We start from the raw sequence: 20,948 nt of genomic DNA, 5'->3' as shown, positions 1-20,948 counted from the left end.
ACAGAACAGGACAGGAAGTGTGTTGTGGTCATTTATTTAGTCACATGACTTCCGCCTTTCCTTCCGCTGCCATATTTTCTTTCCAAGTGGACACTTGAAAGTAGTAAGAATACAATTTGTACATTTGTTGTTGTTGACATGCCATGTGTGTGTGTCATAAACACACACATACAGGATAAATACTGTTAGGACGTGTGTGTGTGTGTCAGACACATTCTACACACACACACATACGCTGGTTGGCATGGAGACCCAGACACTTTCTGTTTCCTGCAGGAAGTGTTTAAAGAATGACAGGAAGTGAGAAGTATGTGGGAGGGATATTGTGCTGTTGTCATAGTAACGACATACATGATTTTTATTTTGGAGGGTCCCTTCCTGATCCTTGTCTTATCTACGAGCCACACTTTGTCTGGTCACATGACTGTACCGTTACCATGGCAACCCTCAGGGAGGTCCGATATCACCATTGCAACACGGGCAGAGACAAAAGTTTGACAAGAAAAAGGATGAAAAGAAGATGGCCGCCAGTGGTGGATGGGTCACGTGTGACCAGCAGATGGATGGATGAAGGTGGCAGCTTTTTTAGGTGGTCCATGAACACCTGCCGGCTGACATCATCATCCATGGATGAAGGTGGCAGCTTTTTCAGGTGGTCCATGAACACCTGCAGGTTGACATCATCATCCATGGATGGATGAAGGTGGCAGCTTCTTCAGGTGGTCCATGAACACCTGCAGGATGACATCAACATCCATCCATGGATGAAGGTGGCAGCTTCTTCAGGTGGTCCATGAACACCTGCAGGCTGACATCGTCATCCATTAATGGATGAAGGTGGCAGCTTCTTCAGGTGGTCCATGAACACCTGCAGGCTGACATCATCATCCATGGATGAAGGTGGCAGCTTTTTCAGGTGGTCCATGAACACCTGCAGGTTGACATCATCATCCATGGATGGATGAAGGTGGCAGCTTCTTCAGGTGGTCCATGAACACCTGCAGGCTGACATCATCATCCATGGATGGATGAAGGTGGCAGCTTCTTCAAGTGGTCCATGAACACCTGCAGGATGACATCAACATCCATCCATGGATGAAGGTGGCAGCTTCTTCAGGTGGTCCATGAACACCTGCAGGCTGACATCATCATCCATGGATGGATGAAGGTGGCAGCTTCTTCAGGTGGTCCATGAGCACCTGCAGGATGACATCATCATCCATGAATGGATGAAGGTGGCAGCTTCTTCAAGTGGTCCATGAACACCTGCAGGATGACATCAACATCCATCCATGGATGAAGGTGGCAGCTTCTTCAGGTGGTCCATGAACACCTGCAGGCTGACATCATCATCCATGGATGGATGAAGGTGGCAGCTTCTTCAGGTGGTCCATGAGCACCTGCAGGATGACATTATCATCCATGAATGGATGAAGGTGGCAGCTTCTTCAGGTGGTCCATGAGCACCTGCAGGATGACATCATCATCCATGGATGGATGAAGGTGGCAGCTTCTTCAGGTGGTCCATGAACACCTGCAGGATGACATCAACATCCATCCATGGATGAAGGTGGCAGCTTCTTCAGGTGGTCCACGAACACCTGCAGGCTGACATCGTCATCCATTAATGGATGAAGGTGGCAGCTTCTTCAGGTGGTCCATGAACACCTGCAGGCTGACATCGTCATCCATTAATGGATGAAGGTGGCAGCTTCTTCAGGTGGTCCATGAACACCTGCAGGCTGACATCATCATCCATGGATGGATGTAGGTGGCAGCTTCTTCAGGTGGTCCATGAACACCTGCAGGATGACATCATCATCCATCCATGGATGAAGGTGGCAGCTTCTTCAGGTGGTCCATGAACACCTGCAGGATGACATCAACATCCATCCATGGATGAAGGTGGCAGCTTCTTCAGGTGGTCCACGAACACCTGCAGGCTGACATCGTCATCCATTAATGGATGAAGGTGGCAGCTTCTTCAGGTGGTCCATGAACACCTGCAGGATGACATCATCATCCATGGATGGATGAAGGTGGCAGCTTCTTCAGGTGGTCCATGAGCACCTGCAGGATGACATTATCATCCACGAATGGATGAAGGTGGCAGCTTCTTCAAGTGGTCCATGAACACCTGCAGGATGACATCAACATCCATCCATGGATGAAGGTGGCAGCTTCTTCAGGTGGTCCATGAACACCTGCAGGCTGACATCATCATCCATGGATGGATGAAGGTGGCAGCTTCTTCAGTTGGTCCATGAACACCTGCAGGATGACATCATCCATGGATGGATGAAGGTGGCAGCTTCTTCAGGTGGTCCATGAACACCTGCTGGCTGACATCATCATCCATGGATGGATGAAGGTGGCAACTTCTTCAGGTGGTCCATGAACACCTGCAGGATGACATCATCATCCACGGATGGATGAAGGTGGCAGCTTCTTCAGGTGGTCCACGAACACCTGCAGGCTGACATCGTCATCCATTAATGGATGAAGGTGGCAGCTTCTTCAGGTGGTCCATGAACACCTGCAGGCTGACATCGTCATCCATTAATGGATGAAGGTGGCAGCTTCTTCAGGTGGTCCATGAACACCTGCAGGCTGACATCATCATCCATGGATGGATGTAGGTGGCAGCTTCTTCAGGTGGTCCATGAACACCTGCAGGATGACATCATCATCCATGGATGGATGAAGGTGGCAGCTTCTTCAGGTGGTCCATGAGCACCTGCAGGATGACATTATCATCCACGAATGGATGAAGGTGGCAGCTTCTTCAAGTGGTCCATGAACACCTGCAGGATGACATCAACATCCATCCATGGATGAAGGTGGCAGCTTCTTCAGGTGGTCCATGAACACCTGCAGGCTGACATCATCATCCATGGATGGATGAAGGTGGCAGCTTCTTCAGTTGGTCCATGAACACCTGCAGGATGACATCATCATCCATGGATGGATGAAGGTGGCAGCTTCTTCAGGTGGTCCATGAACACCTGCTGGCTGACATCATCATCCATGGATGGATGAAGGTGGCAACTTCTTCAGGTGGTCCATGAACACCTGCAGGATGACATCATCATCCACGGATGGATGAAGGTGGCAGCTTCTTCAGGTGGTCCATGAACACCTGCAGGATGACATCAACATCCATCCATGGATGAAGGTGGCAGCTTCTTCAGGTGGTCCATGAACACCTGCAGGCTGACATAGTCATCCATGGATGAATGAAGGTGGCAGCTTCTTCAGGTGGTCCATGAACACCTGCAGGCTGACATCATCCATGGATGGATGAAGGTGGCAGCTTCTTCAGTTGGTCCATTAACACCTGCAGGCTGACATCATCATCCATGGATGAAGGTGGCAGCTTCTTTAGGTGGTCCATGAACACCTGCAGGATGACATCATCATCCATGGATGGATGAAGGTGGCAGATTTTTCAGCTGGTCCATGAACACCTGCAGGATGACATCATCATCCATGGATGGATGGAGGTGGTCAGGCGGCGCTGGACACGGCCAGCTTCTTCAGGTGGTCCATGAACACCTGCAGGCTGACATCATCTGTCAGGATGGCAGACCCCGCCTCCTGATGAAAAGATGAGTCTCAGCAGAGGGTCAAAGGTGAAATCAAGTGCATGCTCCGCCCACTCACCTGGCCCCCCCACGCATACATGTTGTTGTGTGTCTGTGACGGATTCACCTTGGACAGCAGGAAGCGAGCCTGAAATCATCATCATTAGGATCATCATCATCATTACGATGATCTTTATTATCACCATCATCATTATTATAATGATCTTTATTCTCACCATCATCATCATTATCCATCCATCCATCCACTTTCTACCGCTTGTCACTTTTGGGGTCATTATGATAATTTTTATTATCACAATCATCATTGTGATGATCTTTATTATCACCATGAATATTATGATGATCTTTATTATCACCGTCATCATTATGATTATCTTTATTATCACATCTTCATTATGATCTTTATTATCACCATCATTATTGATGATCTCTATTATCATCATCATCATCATTATGATGATCTTTATTATCACCATCATTATTGATGATCTTTATTATCATCATCATTATGATGAACTTTATTATCACCATCATCATTATTATGATGATCTTTATCACATCATTATTATTAGGATGATCTTTATTATCACCATCATTAAAATGATGATCTTTATTATCACCATCATTATTATGATGATCTTTATCACATCATTGTTATTATGATGATCTTGATTATCACATCATTATTATTTTGATGATCTTTATTATCATATTATTATTAGGATGATCTTTATCATCACCATCATTAAAATGATGATCTTTATTATCACCATCATCATTATGATGATCTTTATTATCACCATCTTCATTATGATCTTTATTATCACCATCATTATTGATGATCTTTATTATCATCATCATCATCATCATTATGATGATCTTTATTATCACCATCTTTATTGATCTTTATTATCACCATCATTATTGATGATCTTTATTATCATCATCATCATCATCATTATGATGATCTTTATTATCACCATCATTATTGATGATCTTTATTATCCTCATTATGATGATCTTTATTATCACCATCATCATTACGATGATCTTTATTATCACCCTCATTATTATGATGATCTTTATGATCACATCATCATTATGTTGATTTTTATTATCACCATCATCATAATGATGATCTTTATTATCACATCATCATTATTATGATGATCTTTATTCTCACCATCATCATCATTATCCATCCATCCATCCATTTTCTACCACTTGTCACTTTTGGGGTCATTATGATGATCTTTATTATCACCATCATAATTATGATGATCTTTATTATCACCATCATTATGATGATCTTTATTATCACCATCATTATGATGAATATTATGATGATCATTATTATCACCATCATCATTATGATGATCTTTATTATCACCATCATTATTATGATGATCTTCATGATCACATCATTATGTTGATCTTTATTATCACCATCATCATAATGATGATCTTTATTATCACATCATGATTATTATAATGATCTTTATTCTCACCATCATCATAATTATCCATCCATCCATCCATTTTCTACCGCTTGTCGCTTTTGGGGTCATTATGATAATATTTATTATCACCATCATCATTATGGTGATCTTTATTATCACCATCATAATTATGATGATCTTTATTATCACCATCCTCATTATGATCTTTATTACCACCATCATTATGATGTTCTTTATTATCACCATTAATATTATGATGATCTTTATTATCACCATCATTATTGATGATGTTTATTATCATCATTATGATGATCTTTATTTTCACCATCATCATTATTATGATGATCTTTATCACATCATTATTATTAGGATGATCTTTATTATCACCATCATTAAAATGATGATCGTTATTATCACCATCATCATTATTATGATGATCTTGATTATCACATCATTATTATTTTGATTATCTTTATTATCATATCATTATTATTAGGATGATCTTTATCATCACCATCATTAAAATGATTATCTTTATTATCACCATCATCATTATGATGATCTTTATTATCACCATCTTCATTATGATCTTTATTATCACCATCATTATTGATGATCTTTATTATCATCATCATCATCATCATTATGATGATCTTTATTATCACCATCATTATTGATGATCTTTATTATCCTCATTATGATTACCTTTATTATCACCATCATCATTACGATGATCTTTATTATCACCCTCATTATTATGATGATCTTTATGATCACATCATCATTATGTGGATCTTTATTATCACCATCATCATAATGATGATCTTTATTATCACATCATCATTATTATGATGATCTTTATTCTCACCATCATCATCATTATCCATCCATCCATCCATCCATTTTCTACCACTTGTCACTTTTGGGGTCATTATGATAATCTTTATTATCACCATCATAATTATGATGATCTTTATTATCACCATCATCATTATGATGATCTTTATTATCACCATCATTATGATGATCTTTATTATCACCATCATTATGATGATCTTTATTATCACCATGAATATTATGATGATCTTTATTATCACCATCGTCATTATGATGATCTTTATTATCACCATCATTATTATGATGATCTTTATGATCACATCATTATGTTGATCTTTATTATCACCATCATCATAATGATGATCTTTATTATCACATCATCATTATTATGATGATCTTTATTCTCACCATCATCATAATTATCCATCCATCCATCCATTTTCTACCGCTTGTCGCTTTTGGGGTCATTATGATAATCTTTATTATCACCATCATCATTATGGTGATCTTTATTATGACCATCATAATTATGATGATCTTTATTATCACCATCCTCATTATGATGATCTTTATTACCACCATCATTATGATGATCTTTATTATCACCATTAATATTATGATGATCTTTATTATCACCATCATCATTATGATGATCTTTATTATCACCATCCTCATTATGATGATCTTTATTACCACCATCATTATGATGATCTTTATTATCACCATTAATATTATGATGATCTTTATTATCACCATCATCATTATGATGATCTTTATTATCACCATCATTATGATGATCTTTCCTATCACCATCATTATTGACAGGATATGGAGGGTATGGCATGGAGGGGGGTGTACCTGGGACGCTAGGTACATCGTTGAGCCCTCTGGAGACGTCGTGGGCTTCAATCAACGAAACGTCGATGAAGCAGGGTGCCCACCCGAAGACCCCAATGACATACTTACCCTCCCTTTCACCACTCCACACCGACTGCTACCGTCAAGATTGTTCCTACTTACCAAAGGGATTGAAACATCTAGTTCTATTTGCTTTACTGATCTTCTGGAAGAAAAACCCAGTGACTGTTGTGAAAGTGCAGCTGACAACAAGGGAAAGACCATGTGACAGCTTGGAGAGACAGCTGACAGGAGGAAATAGACCCCAACGGGGCTGTTACGGGCTAGCTACCCACAGCAGCAGGCTCCGTCACCCTATTAGGGCACAAGAGCCACTTTATCTGGCTACAGAAAGTTCAAGAAGAAGAATACCCCTAGAGTCTGCGAGAGCAGGGGCGCAAGAAGACTCACAGGCTGATCTCCCGGTAACGACCCTTGGAATGGACACGACAATGAATGAAGGTAGTAGTAATACTCTTGAGAAACCAGCAGTTGGACATGTTCTTCAGACGTGTGTGTGCGGATGGGCTAAAGCAGGGGTCACCAACCTTTTTGAAACCAAGGGCTACTTCTTGGGTACTGATTAATGCGAAGGGCTACCAGTTAGATACACACTTAAATAAATTGCCAGAAGTAGCCGATTTGCTCAATTTACATTTAACTCTGTTATTATTAATAATTAATTATATTTATCTTTGTGGAAACACTGATCATCTTAATGATTTCTCACAATAAATATATATAGAAACAGATGAATATCAATATGCAACACTTTATTTTTATATTTTCTCTAAGTGCACATTTTTCAAATTGAACATTTTCAAATGATCACTTCTAAGACAGTCTTGTGAAATCACAATATCCCATTTTAACTAGCTAGCCACTAACATTTTTTAACAAATCATGAATTACTTTGTACCATGTTTGTACAAATAATAACTCATGTAAAATACAAAAGTAAACTCTCAAATTTGTAAATCATGTCACACTTTGAACTGGACACCAAATCTGTTATCTGTTTCTTTGTCAGTTAGTGGGAAGCCTGGCATTGCATGCTGTTAACTAGTGTGTTGTACTCTGGTGTGTAACTTGACACTGCAACTCTGAGTGAGTCTTGCAGATGTGCATCAGTGAGGCGTGTTCTGTGTTTGTTCTTGATGAAGTTCATGTCAGAAAAGGCTGATTCACAAAGATAAGATTTTTCCTCATTGTTTGCGGAACCTTCTTAATCTTTTGGACATATTTTCACAGCAATCTGGCCTTAAGCTTAATTATGATAAATGTAAAATGTTAAGGATCGGAAATCTAAAGGGAACGTCCTTTCGAATGGAATGCAAAGTGCCTGTTTTGTGGACAGATGGACCAGTTAACATACTTGGTGTTGTTGTCCCAGAAAATCGGGAAGATCTAGGCTCAGTAAATTATGATAATCGACTAAGAAAGCTGGACAAAATTATGCAATTATGGAAAGGGAAATCCCTAACCTTGTATGGTAAAATGTCTATTGCCAACTCATTAATTATTCCTCAATTTATTTATTTGTTTTTGTCACTACCAGCTCCATCACAAAACTTTTTTAAGATTTATGAGCGGAGGGTCTTCGATTTTGTCTGGAACGGCAAACCAGAAAAGATTAAAAGAAAGGTTTTGTACAAAGAGTATGAATATGGGGGCCTGAAACTTCTCAACCTTGAAGCTATGTGTCTGTCTTTAAAAGCATCTATTGTTCCAAAGATGTATTTAAACATTGAGTGGTACACAAATGTCCTGTTGGACAAAAAACATGTACTGTATCAAAAGAAATTGTATCCTTTTTTCCAAGTGATCCCCTCCCAGAGAGTCTGCTGGGAAACATGGTGGGGTTCATAAAGGAAACAATCCACTCATAGTGGTGTTTTCAATTTTATGTGCCAGAAAAAAGAGACGATATTTTGCAGCAGTTAATATGGATGAACTCTAATATTGTAATAGATGGAAAGCCTTTCTTTTGGAAAAATATGTTTGAAAGAGGAATCATTTTTGTCAATGATATTATCAATGAGAATGGTAAAATTATGAAGTATGATGAATTTAGAGCTATTTATGGTGATGCTTGCTCAAGCTTTTCATTTTATCAACTAACTGGAGTAATTGGGAAAAGATGGAAACAAATAATTAATTATGGAACTACTAAATTATTAGTTTGTAAACCTCTAATAAGAAATTCTAGTTGGCAAAAAGGAACTAAAATAAATAGAAAAAGATATAATTTTTATTTTAGGGCAGCACGGTGGGAAAGGGGTTAGTGCGTCTGCCTCACAATACGAAGGTACTGAGTAGTCGTGAGTTCAATCCCGGCCTCGGGATCTTTCTGTGTGGAGTTTGCATGTTCTCCCCGTGACTGCGCGGGTTCCCTCCGGATACTCCGGCTTCCTCCCACCTCCAAAGACATGCACCTGGGGATAGGTTGATTGGCAACACTAAATTGGCCCTAGTGTGTGAATGTGAGTGTGAATGTTGTCTGTCTATCTGTGTTGGCCCTGTGATGAGGTGGCGACTTGTCCAGGGTGTACCCTTCCGCCCGATTGTAGCTGAGATAGGCTCCAGCGCCCCCCGCGACCCCGAAGAGAATAAGCGGTAGAAAATGGATGGATGGATAATTTTTATTTAATAAAGAAATCTTTGAAGGCTGCCTCATACAACACAAATGGAAAATGGAAGTACTTTTTTGACTGCCCGTTGCCATGGGATGCCATATTCAAACTAATCTATAAAACCACTATCGATGTGCAAAATCGTTATTTTCAAATTAAAATTATTTATAACTTCTTACCCACAGGGAAAATGTTAAAATTATGGAATATGACAGAGTCAGATGATTGCCAATTTTGTTGTCAGGAGCCTGAATCCACCCTGCATTTGTTTTGGTATTGTCATATTGTGTCTTTGTTTTGGGTGGAAGTTGAAAAAATGTGTTTAATGATTGGTTTGTTTATGAAGCTTAATGTGGTTTCTGTTATTTTAGGAGAGTTCATTGACAATCATGATTTAGTCAATTTAATTATAGTACTCGGTAAAATGTTTATTTTTAAGGCCAAAACCAGATATTCACTTAGTATTACTTTCTTTAAAACATTTATTCAGTATTTTCTAACTTTAGAAAGTTACATGGTTGAAAACGATAATGATGCCAAAAAACATTTAAAAAAAAGATGAGAAGTCCTCAAAGGCTTATTTTGAAAGTATAATTATGTTTATAGATTATATGATATCTGTTGTTGTGTTCCCTAATTTGAGTGACCTGGACATAATCTGGACTGTACATAAATGCTTATTTTGAAAATGTAATTTTGTTTATAAATTATATGCAATCTGTTGTGTTCCCTAATTTTTTTCTGTGTACATGAATGAAGGTGTGTGTTGCTGAGTACGACTTGGACATTATCTGGACTGGGCCTGGTTTAAAAAAACCTTTAAACAAATCTAATTTCATTGACAACCTGGTCTGTTGAAGATAAGGCCCTTTTTTAAAAAATAAAATAAAATAAGATAAATAAATAAAAAACATTTTCTTGGATAAAAAAGAAAGTAAAACAATATAAAAATAATTACATAAAAAATAGTAATTAATGAAAATGTTAGTGGACCAGCAGCCTATACAATCATGTGTGCTTCAGGGACTGTGTCCCTTGCAGATGTGTTGTCTATGTTGTGGGAACCAGAATATTGGTAGCAGAAAGAAATAACCCCTTTTGTGTGAGTGGGTGTGGATGAGTGTGCATGGGGGAGGTTGTTTGGGTTGATGCACTGATTGAAAGTGTATCTTGTGTTTTTTCTATGTAGATTTAATTTTTTTTTTTTATTTTTATTTTTTTTTTAGAACAGGCCCGCGGGCGACTCATCTGGTCCTTACGGGCGACCTGGTGCCCGCGGGCACCGCGTTGGTGACCCCTGGGCTAAAGTAACATCAACCCATGGTCTTAAAGTTCACCAAGGACGGAAGAAATGCCTGAAAACCCCTAACCCAGGGCCCCGCATTGACCGGCTTCTGTTAAGAAGAAGGTTAAATCAGTCGGATGAAACTCAGCGGCAGGAAGAAACCCACAGTCCGCAGAGCATCAGCACCCCGCAGGATGAGGAGGAAGCTTCAGGCAGAACCACCAGTCCAAGACCATACCCAGTACACCGCAAAAAGGAAAACATGCAAGGACGTAAGCCGTTGGTGAAATGGCCAAAGTCTAACAGTAAGGAGTGGGAAACCATCAACATAGACTTAAGCCTTATCCTAAGTAACATCAAAGGATCAGCCGAAAAGAAGCTGGAGAAGATGGGTGACCTAATCTACAGCTATGGAGAGAAGAGATGTGGAGTGAAGGAAAAAGTCAGAAAGGAAGACATGCTTCCCGCCCCCAAAGGCGACAGCTAAGGAAGGTGTGGAGAAAGGCAACAGCAGAAGAAAGGGAAGGCATCGACCTCCTTCAAGAGGAATTAAAACAGAGGCTCTCAAAACTCCGTCGAGCGGAAAGCCTAAGGATGCGTCGGAAGAAGAAAGAAAAAGCCAGAACCGACTTCTACAAAGACCCCTTTAAATTTGTGAAAGGGATTTTCACAAAAGAGAAGAGTGGATCTCTGAAAACATCAAAAGACCAGGTTGAAGAATATCTGAGAACCATCTATACTGATGAGAAGAAACATGAACCGATCATTGTCCCCACTGACATCCCTCCTATATCACCCGCACAACATCAGGTTGATGTCAGCCCTCCCAAGCTGAGCGAGGTGAAGCAGGCAGGAAAAAAGGCAACATCGGCATCTGCCCCAGGCCCTAATGGTGTTTCGTATAGTGTCTACAAGAACGCTCCGGAGGTTCTGAAATTCCTGTGGAAAAACATGAGAGTGGTGTGGGACAAGCAGATCATCCCGAAAGCCTGGCGAAGAGCGGGAGGAGTGCTTATCCCAAAAGAAAAGAACTCGACCACCATTGAACAGTTTCGCCAAATAAACCTTCTGAACATCGAAGGCAAGATTTTCTTCAGCGTATTGGCACAGCGACTAACAAAGTATCTGAAGCAAAACCACTTCATTGATACATCGATCCAAAAGGCTGGCATAGCAGGCTTCTCTGGATGCCTCGAACATAACAGCATCATATGGCTTCAAATCCAGACTGCGAAAAAAGAAGGAAAAGATCTTCATGTCTTGTTCCTTGATCTGGCCAACGCCTATGGATCAGTCCCTCATTCATTGCTGTGGACTGCCTTTGAATTCTTCCAAGTGCCAACTACAATCACAAATCTCGTAAAACACTATTTCCAGGATTTGCAGTTTTGCCTCACAACATCAGGCTTCACCGCAACGTGGCAATCTCTGGAAGTAGGCATCATGGCTGGGTGCACCATCTCCCCATTGGCCTTTACGATGGCAATGGAAATCATTATTAGAGCATCGAAATGGGTGGTTGGAGGAGAACGACTACAATGTGGTCAGAGATTACCACCAATTCGAGCCTATATGGACGATATAACAACACACAACAAACTTCATTCAAATATAACATGGGCACGGATGAAGTTAAAGCCCAGCAAGTGCAGAAGTATCTCCATTGTGAAAGGCCAAGTCACAGACCAGAGATTTCATGTCAGCGGAACACCAGTACCAACTGTTTCAGAAATGCCAGTAAAGAGCTTGGGAAGGTGGTATGACGCAAGGCTCAAAGACACCGAACAGTTTGAGCAACTAAAAAAGGATACCATCACTTACATGGATCGCATCAATAAAACCTTGTTGCCAGGAAAACTTAAGTTGTGGTGTTTTCAATTTGGCATACTCCCAAGACTCTTGTGGCCTTTAACTGTGTACGAAATCCCCATCACCAAGGTTGAAAAATTGGAACGTGTGATAAGCACACAGCTGAAACAGTGGCTTGGAGTTCCAAGATGCTTCAGTTCTATTGGACTATATGGGCATGGCAAATTGTAATTACCAATCTCAGGACTGGTGGAAGAATTCAAATGCACCGAAGCAAGGCTGTTCATGATGCTAACTGAAACTGAGGATGCAGTCATTCGAACAGCGGCCCCCCGAGTAACAGCGGGAAGGAAGTGGATTCCATCAGAAGCTGTTCAGAGTGCAAAGTCTGCTCTTCAATTCAGAGATGTGGTTGGGCAAGTACAGCATAGGAGAGCAGGGCTCGGACTCATCCCAAAACCTCCCCTATGGCACAAAGCAACATCAGAGCAGAAGAGACGGCTAGTAGTAGAGGAAGTCAGGAGACAGGAGGAGGGAGAGCGACATGCTAAAGCCGTCTCAATGGCCAAGCAGGGGAGATGGACCAACTGGGAAAGCCTGGAGAAGAAAAAGCTCAACTGGTATGACATCTGGCAGATGGAGGGAGCACGGCTGAGTTTTATTATCAGAGCCACGTACGACCTGCTACCGTCCCCCATAAATCTGAAAACCTGGTACGGAGAAGATCCCGCCTGTTCCCTGTGTCAAGTACCTGCATCTCTAAGGCATATCCTATCAGGGTGTACTATAAGTCTCACCCAAGGACGCTATACTTGGCGGCATAACCAAGTACTCAGAGAGCTTGCATCAACACTGAAACAGAGGCGAACCACCACAAACACCAGCAGGAAAGGTCCACTTCACACAATTTGTACCAGCTGGCCAACATCAAGAGTGTCAAACAACACCAAATAATGCAAGCATCCTGCAGTCGGCTCGAGATTGGAAATTGGAAGTGGACCTTGATAAAAAGCTTGTGTTTCCCCCAGAAATAATGGCTACAACACTCCGGCCAGACATGGTCCTGTGGTCTCCAACAGCAAAACTGGCTTATGTCGTGGAGCTGACAGTACCATGGGAAGAAGGGGTTGAAGAGGCTTACGAGAGGAAAAAAAACAAATATTCTGACCTGGCAGCTGAAGCATCCCAGAACGGCTGGAAGACCAGCATTTTCCCAGTAGAGGTGGGATGCAGGGGATTTATTGCCACATCTACCATCAGTCTGTTGAGAAAAATGGGGGTGAAAGGACGCTCCCTCCAACAGACTATCAAGTCCATGTCAAGAGCTGCCGAAAAAGCCAGCAACTGGCTCTGGATTAAGCGCAAGGACCCCAATTGGGCAATAAAATGAGAGACAATGGTATGCGGTCAGGCTTAGGCCTGACTCAGGGAAAAGGACGACCCTGCCATGCAGAGTCCAACAGGATATGGAGGGTATGGCATGGAGGGGGGTGTACCTGGGACGCTAGGTACATCGTTGAGCCCTCTGGAGACGTCGTGGGCTTCAATCAACGAAACGTCGATGAAGCAGGGTGCCCACCCGAAGACCCCAATGACATACTTACCCTCCCTTTCACCACTCCACACCGACTGCTACCGTCAAGATTGTTCCTACTTACCAAAGGGATTGAAACATCTAGTTCTATTTGCTTTACTTATTATCATCATCATCATTATTATGATGATCTTTATTATCACCATCATCGTTATTATGATCTTTATTATCACCATTATTATGATGATCTTTTTTATCACCATCATTATTATGATGATGATCTTTATCATCACCATCATCATTATGATGATCTTTATTATCACCATCATTATTATAATTATCTTTATCACCATCATCATTATTATGAGGATCTTTATCACATCATTATTATTATGATGATCTTGATTATCACATTATTATTTTAATGATCTTTATTATGACATCATTATTATTAGGATGATCTTTATTATCACCATCAATAAAATGATGATCTTTATTATCACCATTATCATTATTATGATGATCTTTATCACATCATTATTATTATGGTGATCTTGATTATCACATCATTATTATTTTGATGATCTTTATTATCACATCATTATTATTAGGATGATCTTTATTATCACCATCATTAAAATGATGATCTTTATTATCACCATCATCATTATGATGATCTTTATTATCACATCACTATGATGATCTTTATTATCACCATCATTATTATGATGATATTTATTATCACCATCATCATTATGATCTTTATTAAACATATCAATATTATTATGAGGATCTTTATTATCACCATCACTATTATCTTTATTATCATCATCATTATGATGATCTTTATTATCACCATCATCATTACGATGATCTTTATTATCACCATCATCATTACGATGATCTTTATTATCACCATCATTATTATGATGATCTTTATGATCACATCATCATTATGTTGATCTTTATTATCACCATCATCATAATGATGATCTTTATTATCACATCATCATTATTATGATGATGATCTTTATTCTCACCATCATCATCATTATCCATCCATCCATCCATTTCCTACCGCTTGTCACTTTTGGGGTCATTATAAATGATAAATGGGTTATACTTGTATAGCGCTTTTCTACCTTCAAGGTACTCAAAGCGCTTTGACAGTATTTCCACATTTACCCATTCACACACACATTCACACACTGATGGCGGGAGCTGCCATGCAAGGCGCTAACCAGCAGCCATCAGAGGCAAAGGGTGAAGTGTCTTGCCCAAGGACACAACGGACGTGACTAGGAAGGTAGAAGGTGGGAATTGAACCCCAGTAACCAGCAACACTCCGATTGCTGGCACAGCCACTCTATCAACTTCGCCACGCCGTCCCATTATGATAATCTTTATTATCACCATCATCATTATGATGATCTTTATCACCATCATCATCATCATTATGATGATCTTTATTATCACCGTCATTATTGATGATCTTTATTATCATCATCATCATCATTATGATGATCTTTATCATCACCATCATCATTATGATGATCTTTATTATCACCATCATTATTATGATGATCTTTATGATCACATCATCATTATGTTGATCTTTATTATTACCATCATCATAATGATGATCTTTATTATCACATCATCATTATTATGATGGTCTTTATTCTCACCATCATAATTATCCATCCATCCATCCATTTTTTACCACTTGTCGATTTTGGGGTCATTATGATAATCGTTATTATCACCATCATCATTATGATGATCTTTATTATCACCATCAGCATTATGATGATCTTTATTATCACCATCATCATTATGATGATCTTTATTATCACCATCATTATGATGATCTTTATTATCACCATGAATATTATGATGATCTTTATTATCACCATCATTATGATGAACTTTACTATCACCATCATTATTGATGATCTTTATTATCATCATCATCATTATTATGATGATCTTTATTATCACCATCATCATTATTATGCTCTTTATTATCACCATTATTATGAGGATCTTTTTTATCACCATCATTATTATGATGATCTTTATCATCACCATCATCATTATGATGATCTTTATTATCACCATCATTATTATAATGATCTTTATCACCATCATCATTATTATGATGATCTTTATTATCACCACCATTATTATGATGATCTTTATTATCACCATCATCATTATGATGATCTTTATTAAACATCACTATTATTATGATGATCTTTATTATCACCATCATCATTATGATGATCTTTATTATCACCATCATCATTATGATGATTTTTATTTATCACCATCATTATAATGATGATCTTTGTTAGCACCATCATCATTATTATGATGATCTTTATTATCACCATCATTATTATGATGATCTTTATAATCACTATCATTATTATGATGATCTTTATCACCATCATCATGATTATGATGATCTTTATCATCACATCATCATTATGATGATCTTTATCACCATCATCATCATGATGATCTTTATTATCACCATCATCATTTTTATGATGATCTTTATTATCATCATCATTATGATGATCTTTATTACCACCATCATCATTATGATGTTCTTTATTACCACCATCATCATTATGATGATCTTTATTATCACAATCATCATTATTATGATGATCTTTTATCACCATCATTATTATGATGATCTTTATCATCACATCATCATTATGATGATCTTTATTATCACCAACGTTATTATAATTATCTTTATTATCTCCATCCTCATTATGATGATCTTTATCATCACCATCATCAACATTTTAATTATCGTTATATTCATTATCATCAATCATTATATTTATCATTATAATAATCATTATGATGGTCTTTATTATCACCATCATCATCATTTTAATCATCATCAATCATTATAATCATCATCATTATAATCATTATCATAATCAACATTATAATCATCATCATCATTATAATCATCAATATAATTATCACAATCATTATATTCATCATCATTATGATGATCTTTATTATCATCATCATCATTATGATCTTTATTATCAGCATCATCATGATGATCTTTATTATCACCATCATCATTATGATGATCTTTATTATCACCATCATCAATATTCTGATCTTTATCATCATCATTAAAGGCCTACTGAAACCCACTACTACCGACCACGCAGTCTGATAGTTTATATATCAATGATGAAATCTTAACATTGCAACACATGCCAATACGGCCGGGTTAACTTATAAAGTGCAATTTTAAATTTCCCGCTAAACTTCCGGTTGAAAACGTCTATGTATGATGACGTATGCACGTGAAGTCAATCGTTGAAGCGGAAGTATAGGTACACCATTGTGTCCAATACAAAAAGCTTGGTTTTCATCGCAAAATTCCACAGTATTCTGGACATCTGTGTTGGTGAATCTTTTGCAATTTGTTTAATGAACAATGAAGACTGCAAAGAAGAAAGCTGTAGGTGGGATCGGTGTATTAGCGGCTGGCTACAGGAATGTCACCTCGCTGGGGGGAAGGAGCCTGAGGTGGAGAAGTTCCGGCTGGATATAGTCGGACTCACTTCGACGCACAGCAAGGGCTCTGGAACCAGTTCTCTCGAGAGGGGCTGGACTCTCTTCCACACTGTCGTTGCACGCAGTGAGAGGCGACGGGCTAGGGTAGCAATTTTTGTTGCCCCCCGGCTCAAAGCCTGCACGTTGGAGTTCAACCCAGTGGACGAGAGGGTAGCTTCCCTCCACCTTCGGGTAAGGGGACGGGTCCTGACTGTTGTTTGTGCTTACGCACCAAACAGCAGTTCAGAGTACCCACCCTTTTTGGATACACTCGAGGGAGTACTGGAAAGTGCTCCCCCGGGTGATTCCCTTGTCCTACTGGGGGACTTCAACGCTCATGTTGGCAACGACAGTGAAACCTGGAGAGGCGTGATTGGGAAGTATGGGCGCCCGGATCTGAACCCGAGTGGTGTTTTGTTATTGGACTTTTGTGCTCGTCATAGATTGTCCATAACAAACACCATGTTCCAACTTAAAGGCCTACTGAAACCCACTACTACCGACCACGCAGTCTGATAGTTTATATATCAATGATGAAATCTTAACATTATAACACATGCCAATACGGCCGGGTTAACTTATAAAGTGACATTTTAAATTTGCCGCTAAACTTCCGGTTCGAAACGCCTCTGCGGATGACGTATGCGCGTGACGTAGCCCGGCGAACACGGGTATGCCTTCCACATTGAAGCCGATACGAAAAAGCTCTGTTTTCATTTCATAATTCCACAGTATTCTGGACATCTGTGTTCGTGAATCTGTTTCAATCATGTTCATTGCATTATGGAGAAGGAAGCCAAGCAAGCAAAGAAGAAAGTTGTCGGTGCGAAATGGACGTATTTTTCGAACGTAGTCAGCCACAACAGTACACAGCCGGCGCTTCTTTGTTTACATTCCCGAAAGATGCAGTCAAGATGGAAGAACTCGGATAACAGAGACTCTAACCAGGAGGACTTTTGATTTGGATACACAGACGCCTGTAGAGAACTGGGACAACACAGACTCTTACCAGGATTACTTTGATTTGGATGACAAAGACGCAGACGTGCTACTGTGAGTATGCAGCTTTGGCTTTTTTTTGCGTATGTACGTAACTTTTTTAAAATATATAAGCTTTATGAACCTTGGGTTAGGTGAACGGTCTTTTGGGCTGAGTGATTGTGTGTGTTGATCATGTGTTTGAATTGTATTGGCGTGTTCTATGGAGCTAGGAGCTAGCAGAGGAGCTAGGAGCTAGCATAACACGTACCGTACCGTACGTGCGCGTCACGTACGTAACTTTTTAAAAATATATAAGCTTTATGAACCTTGGGTTAGGTGAACGGTCTTTTGGGCTGAGTGATTGTGTGTGTTGATCAGGTGTTTGAATTGTATTGGCGTGTTCTATGGAGCTAGGAGCTAGCAGAGGAGCTAGGAGCTAGCATAACAAACACGCAGGTGTTATTATGCAGGATTAATTTGTGGCATATTAAATATAAGCCTGGTTGTGTTGTGGCTAATAGAGTATATATATGTCTTGTGTTTATTTACTGTTGTAGTCATTCCCAGCTGAATATCAGGTACCGTGAGTATGCAGCCTTGGCTGCTAAACATTCGATAACTTGACCGTATGTGCGCGTCACGTACGTAACTTTTTAAAAATATATAAGCTTTATGAACCTTGGGTTAGGTAAACTGTCTTTTGGGCTGAGTGATTGTGTGTGTTGATCAGGTGTTTGAATTGTATTGGCGTGTTCTATGGAGCTAGGAGCTAGCAGAGGAGCTAGGAGCTAGCATAACAAACACGCAGGTGTTTTTATGCAGGATTAATTTGTGGCATATTAAATATAAGCCTGGTTGTGTTGTGGCTAATAGAGTATATATATGTCTTGTGTTTATTTACTGTTGTAGTCATTCCCAGCTGAATATCAGGTCACCCTCGGCTCTCACAGCATCTTCCCTATCTGAATAGCTTCAACTCCCCACTAGTCCTTCACTTGCACTTTACTCATCCACAAATCTTTCATCCTCGCTCAAATTAATGGGGAAATTGTCGCTTTCTCGGTCCGAATCTCTCTCACTTCATGCGGCCATCATTGTAAACAATAGGGAACTTTGCGTATATGTTCAACTGACTACGTCACGCTACTTCCGGTAGGTGCAAGCCTTTTTTTTATCAGATACCAAAAGTTGCAATCTTTATCGTCGTTGTTCTATACTAAATCCTTTCAGCAAAAATATGGCAATATCGCGAAATGATCAAGTATGACACATAGAATAGATCTGCTATCCCCGTTTAAATAAAAAAAATTCATTTCAGTAGGCCTTTAAGGTTGTCCATGTGTGCACTTGGCACCAGGACACCCTAGGCCGCAGTTCCATGAACGACTTTGTAGTTGTGTCATCAGATTTGCGGCCTCATGTTTTGGACACTCGAGTGAAGAGAGGGGGAAGCTTTCTACCGATCACCACCTGGTGGTGAGTTGGCTGCGATGGTGGGGGAGGATGCCGGACAGACTTGGCAGGCCCAAACACATTGTGAGGGTCTGCTGGGAACGTCTAGCAGAGTCTCCTGTCAGAGAGAGTTTCAATTCCCACCTCCGGAAGAACTTTGAACATGTCACGAGGGAGAAGAACTTTGAACATGTCACGAGGGAGGTGCTGGACATTGAGTCCGAGTGGACCATGTTCCGCACCTCGACATTTATGTGTGTGTATATATATATATATATATATATACATATATATATATATATATATTAGAGATGCGCGGTTTGCGGACACAACCGCGGAGTCCGCGGATAATCCGCGGGTCGGGCGGATGCATGACGAAAAAAATAGATTTTAAATAGATTCGGGCGGGTGGCGGTTGAACCAATTCAGAAAAAAAAAACATAGTTAAATGTTGTTACCCACATACGAAAAACAAGCAGCACTCTTTGAAACAGGCAATTATTCATCAGGCACTGCTGCAGCTGTCACGACAAATTTCTTCCCCCCCTACAAAAGCCTCCCCCCCACCCCCCCATTTACTTCCGGGGCTGCGTCCAATAAAGTCACAAAGTTGCCGGGGGTCCTTAACCCGCACGCGACTGTCCTGTTTCGCGCCTGTACAAAAAAAAACAATAGTCGATTTCTTCAGATTCCAGCAGCTGTCAAAGACGAAGTATCCTTCCAGCAACGGGCAGTCAAAGCCGAAGTGCTATCGATCGCTGTCAATGACGTAAGAGGAAACACGACCACGGTAAATGGGGGGGTGGAAGGTTTTTGTAGGGGGAAGAAATTTGGCGTGACACAGCACACCACAAC

The 20,948-nt window shown here is 39.9% G+C and overlaps 1 protein-coding gene across 2 annotated transcripts in view; it reads right to left on the bottom strand.

The window, feature by feature from the left end:
- Nucleotides 1-18: 18 nt before the first annotated feature.
- sec23a (Sec23 homolog A, coat complex II component) overlaps nucleotides 19-20,948 on the bottom strand; it is a 61,753-nt gene continuing 40,823 nt past the window's right edge. For both annotated transcript variants that reach the window (XM_062050632.1, XM_062050631.1), the window contains exons 19-20: nucleotides 3,664-3,732; nucleotides 19-3,597 (exon numbers count right to left, since the gene is read on the bottom strand). In XM_062050632.1, coding sequence (XP_061906616.1) covers nucleotides 3,708-3,732 — 25 coding nt within the window. In that variant the 3' untranslated portion in view covers nucleotides 19-3,597; nucleotides 3,664-3,707. The remainder of the gene's footprint in view (nucleotides 3,598-3,663; nucleotides 3,733-20,948) is intronic.

Source organism: Entelurus aequoreus, linkage group LG06 (genome assembly GCF_033978785.1).
Source record: "Entelurus aequoreus isolate RoL-2023_Sb linkage group LG06, RoL_Eaeq_v1.1, whole genome shotgun sequence".
NCBI classification, from domain to species: domain Eukaryota; kingdom Metazoa; phylum Chordata; class Actinopteri; order Syngnathiformes; family Syngnathidae; genus Entelurus; species Entelurus aequoreus.
Note: the sequence above shows the minus strand (reverse complement) of the source record. Positions and strands in the feature narration are given on the sequence as shown.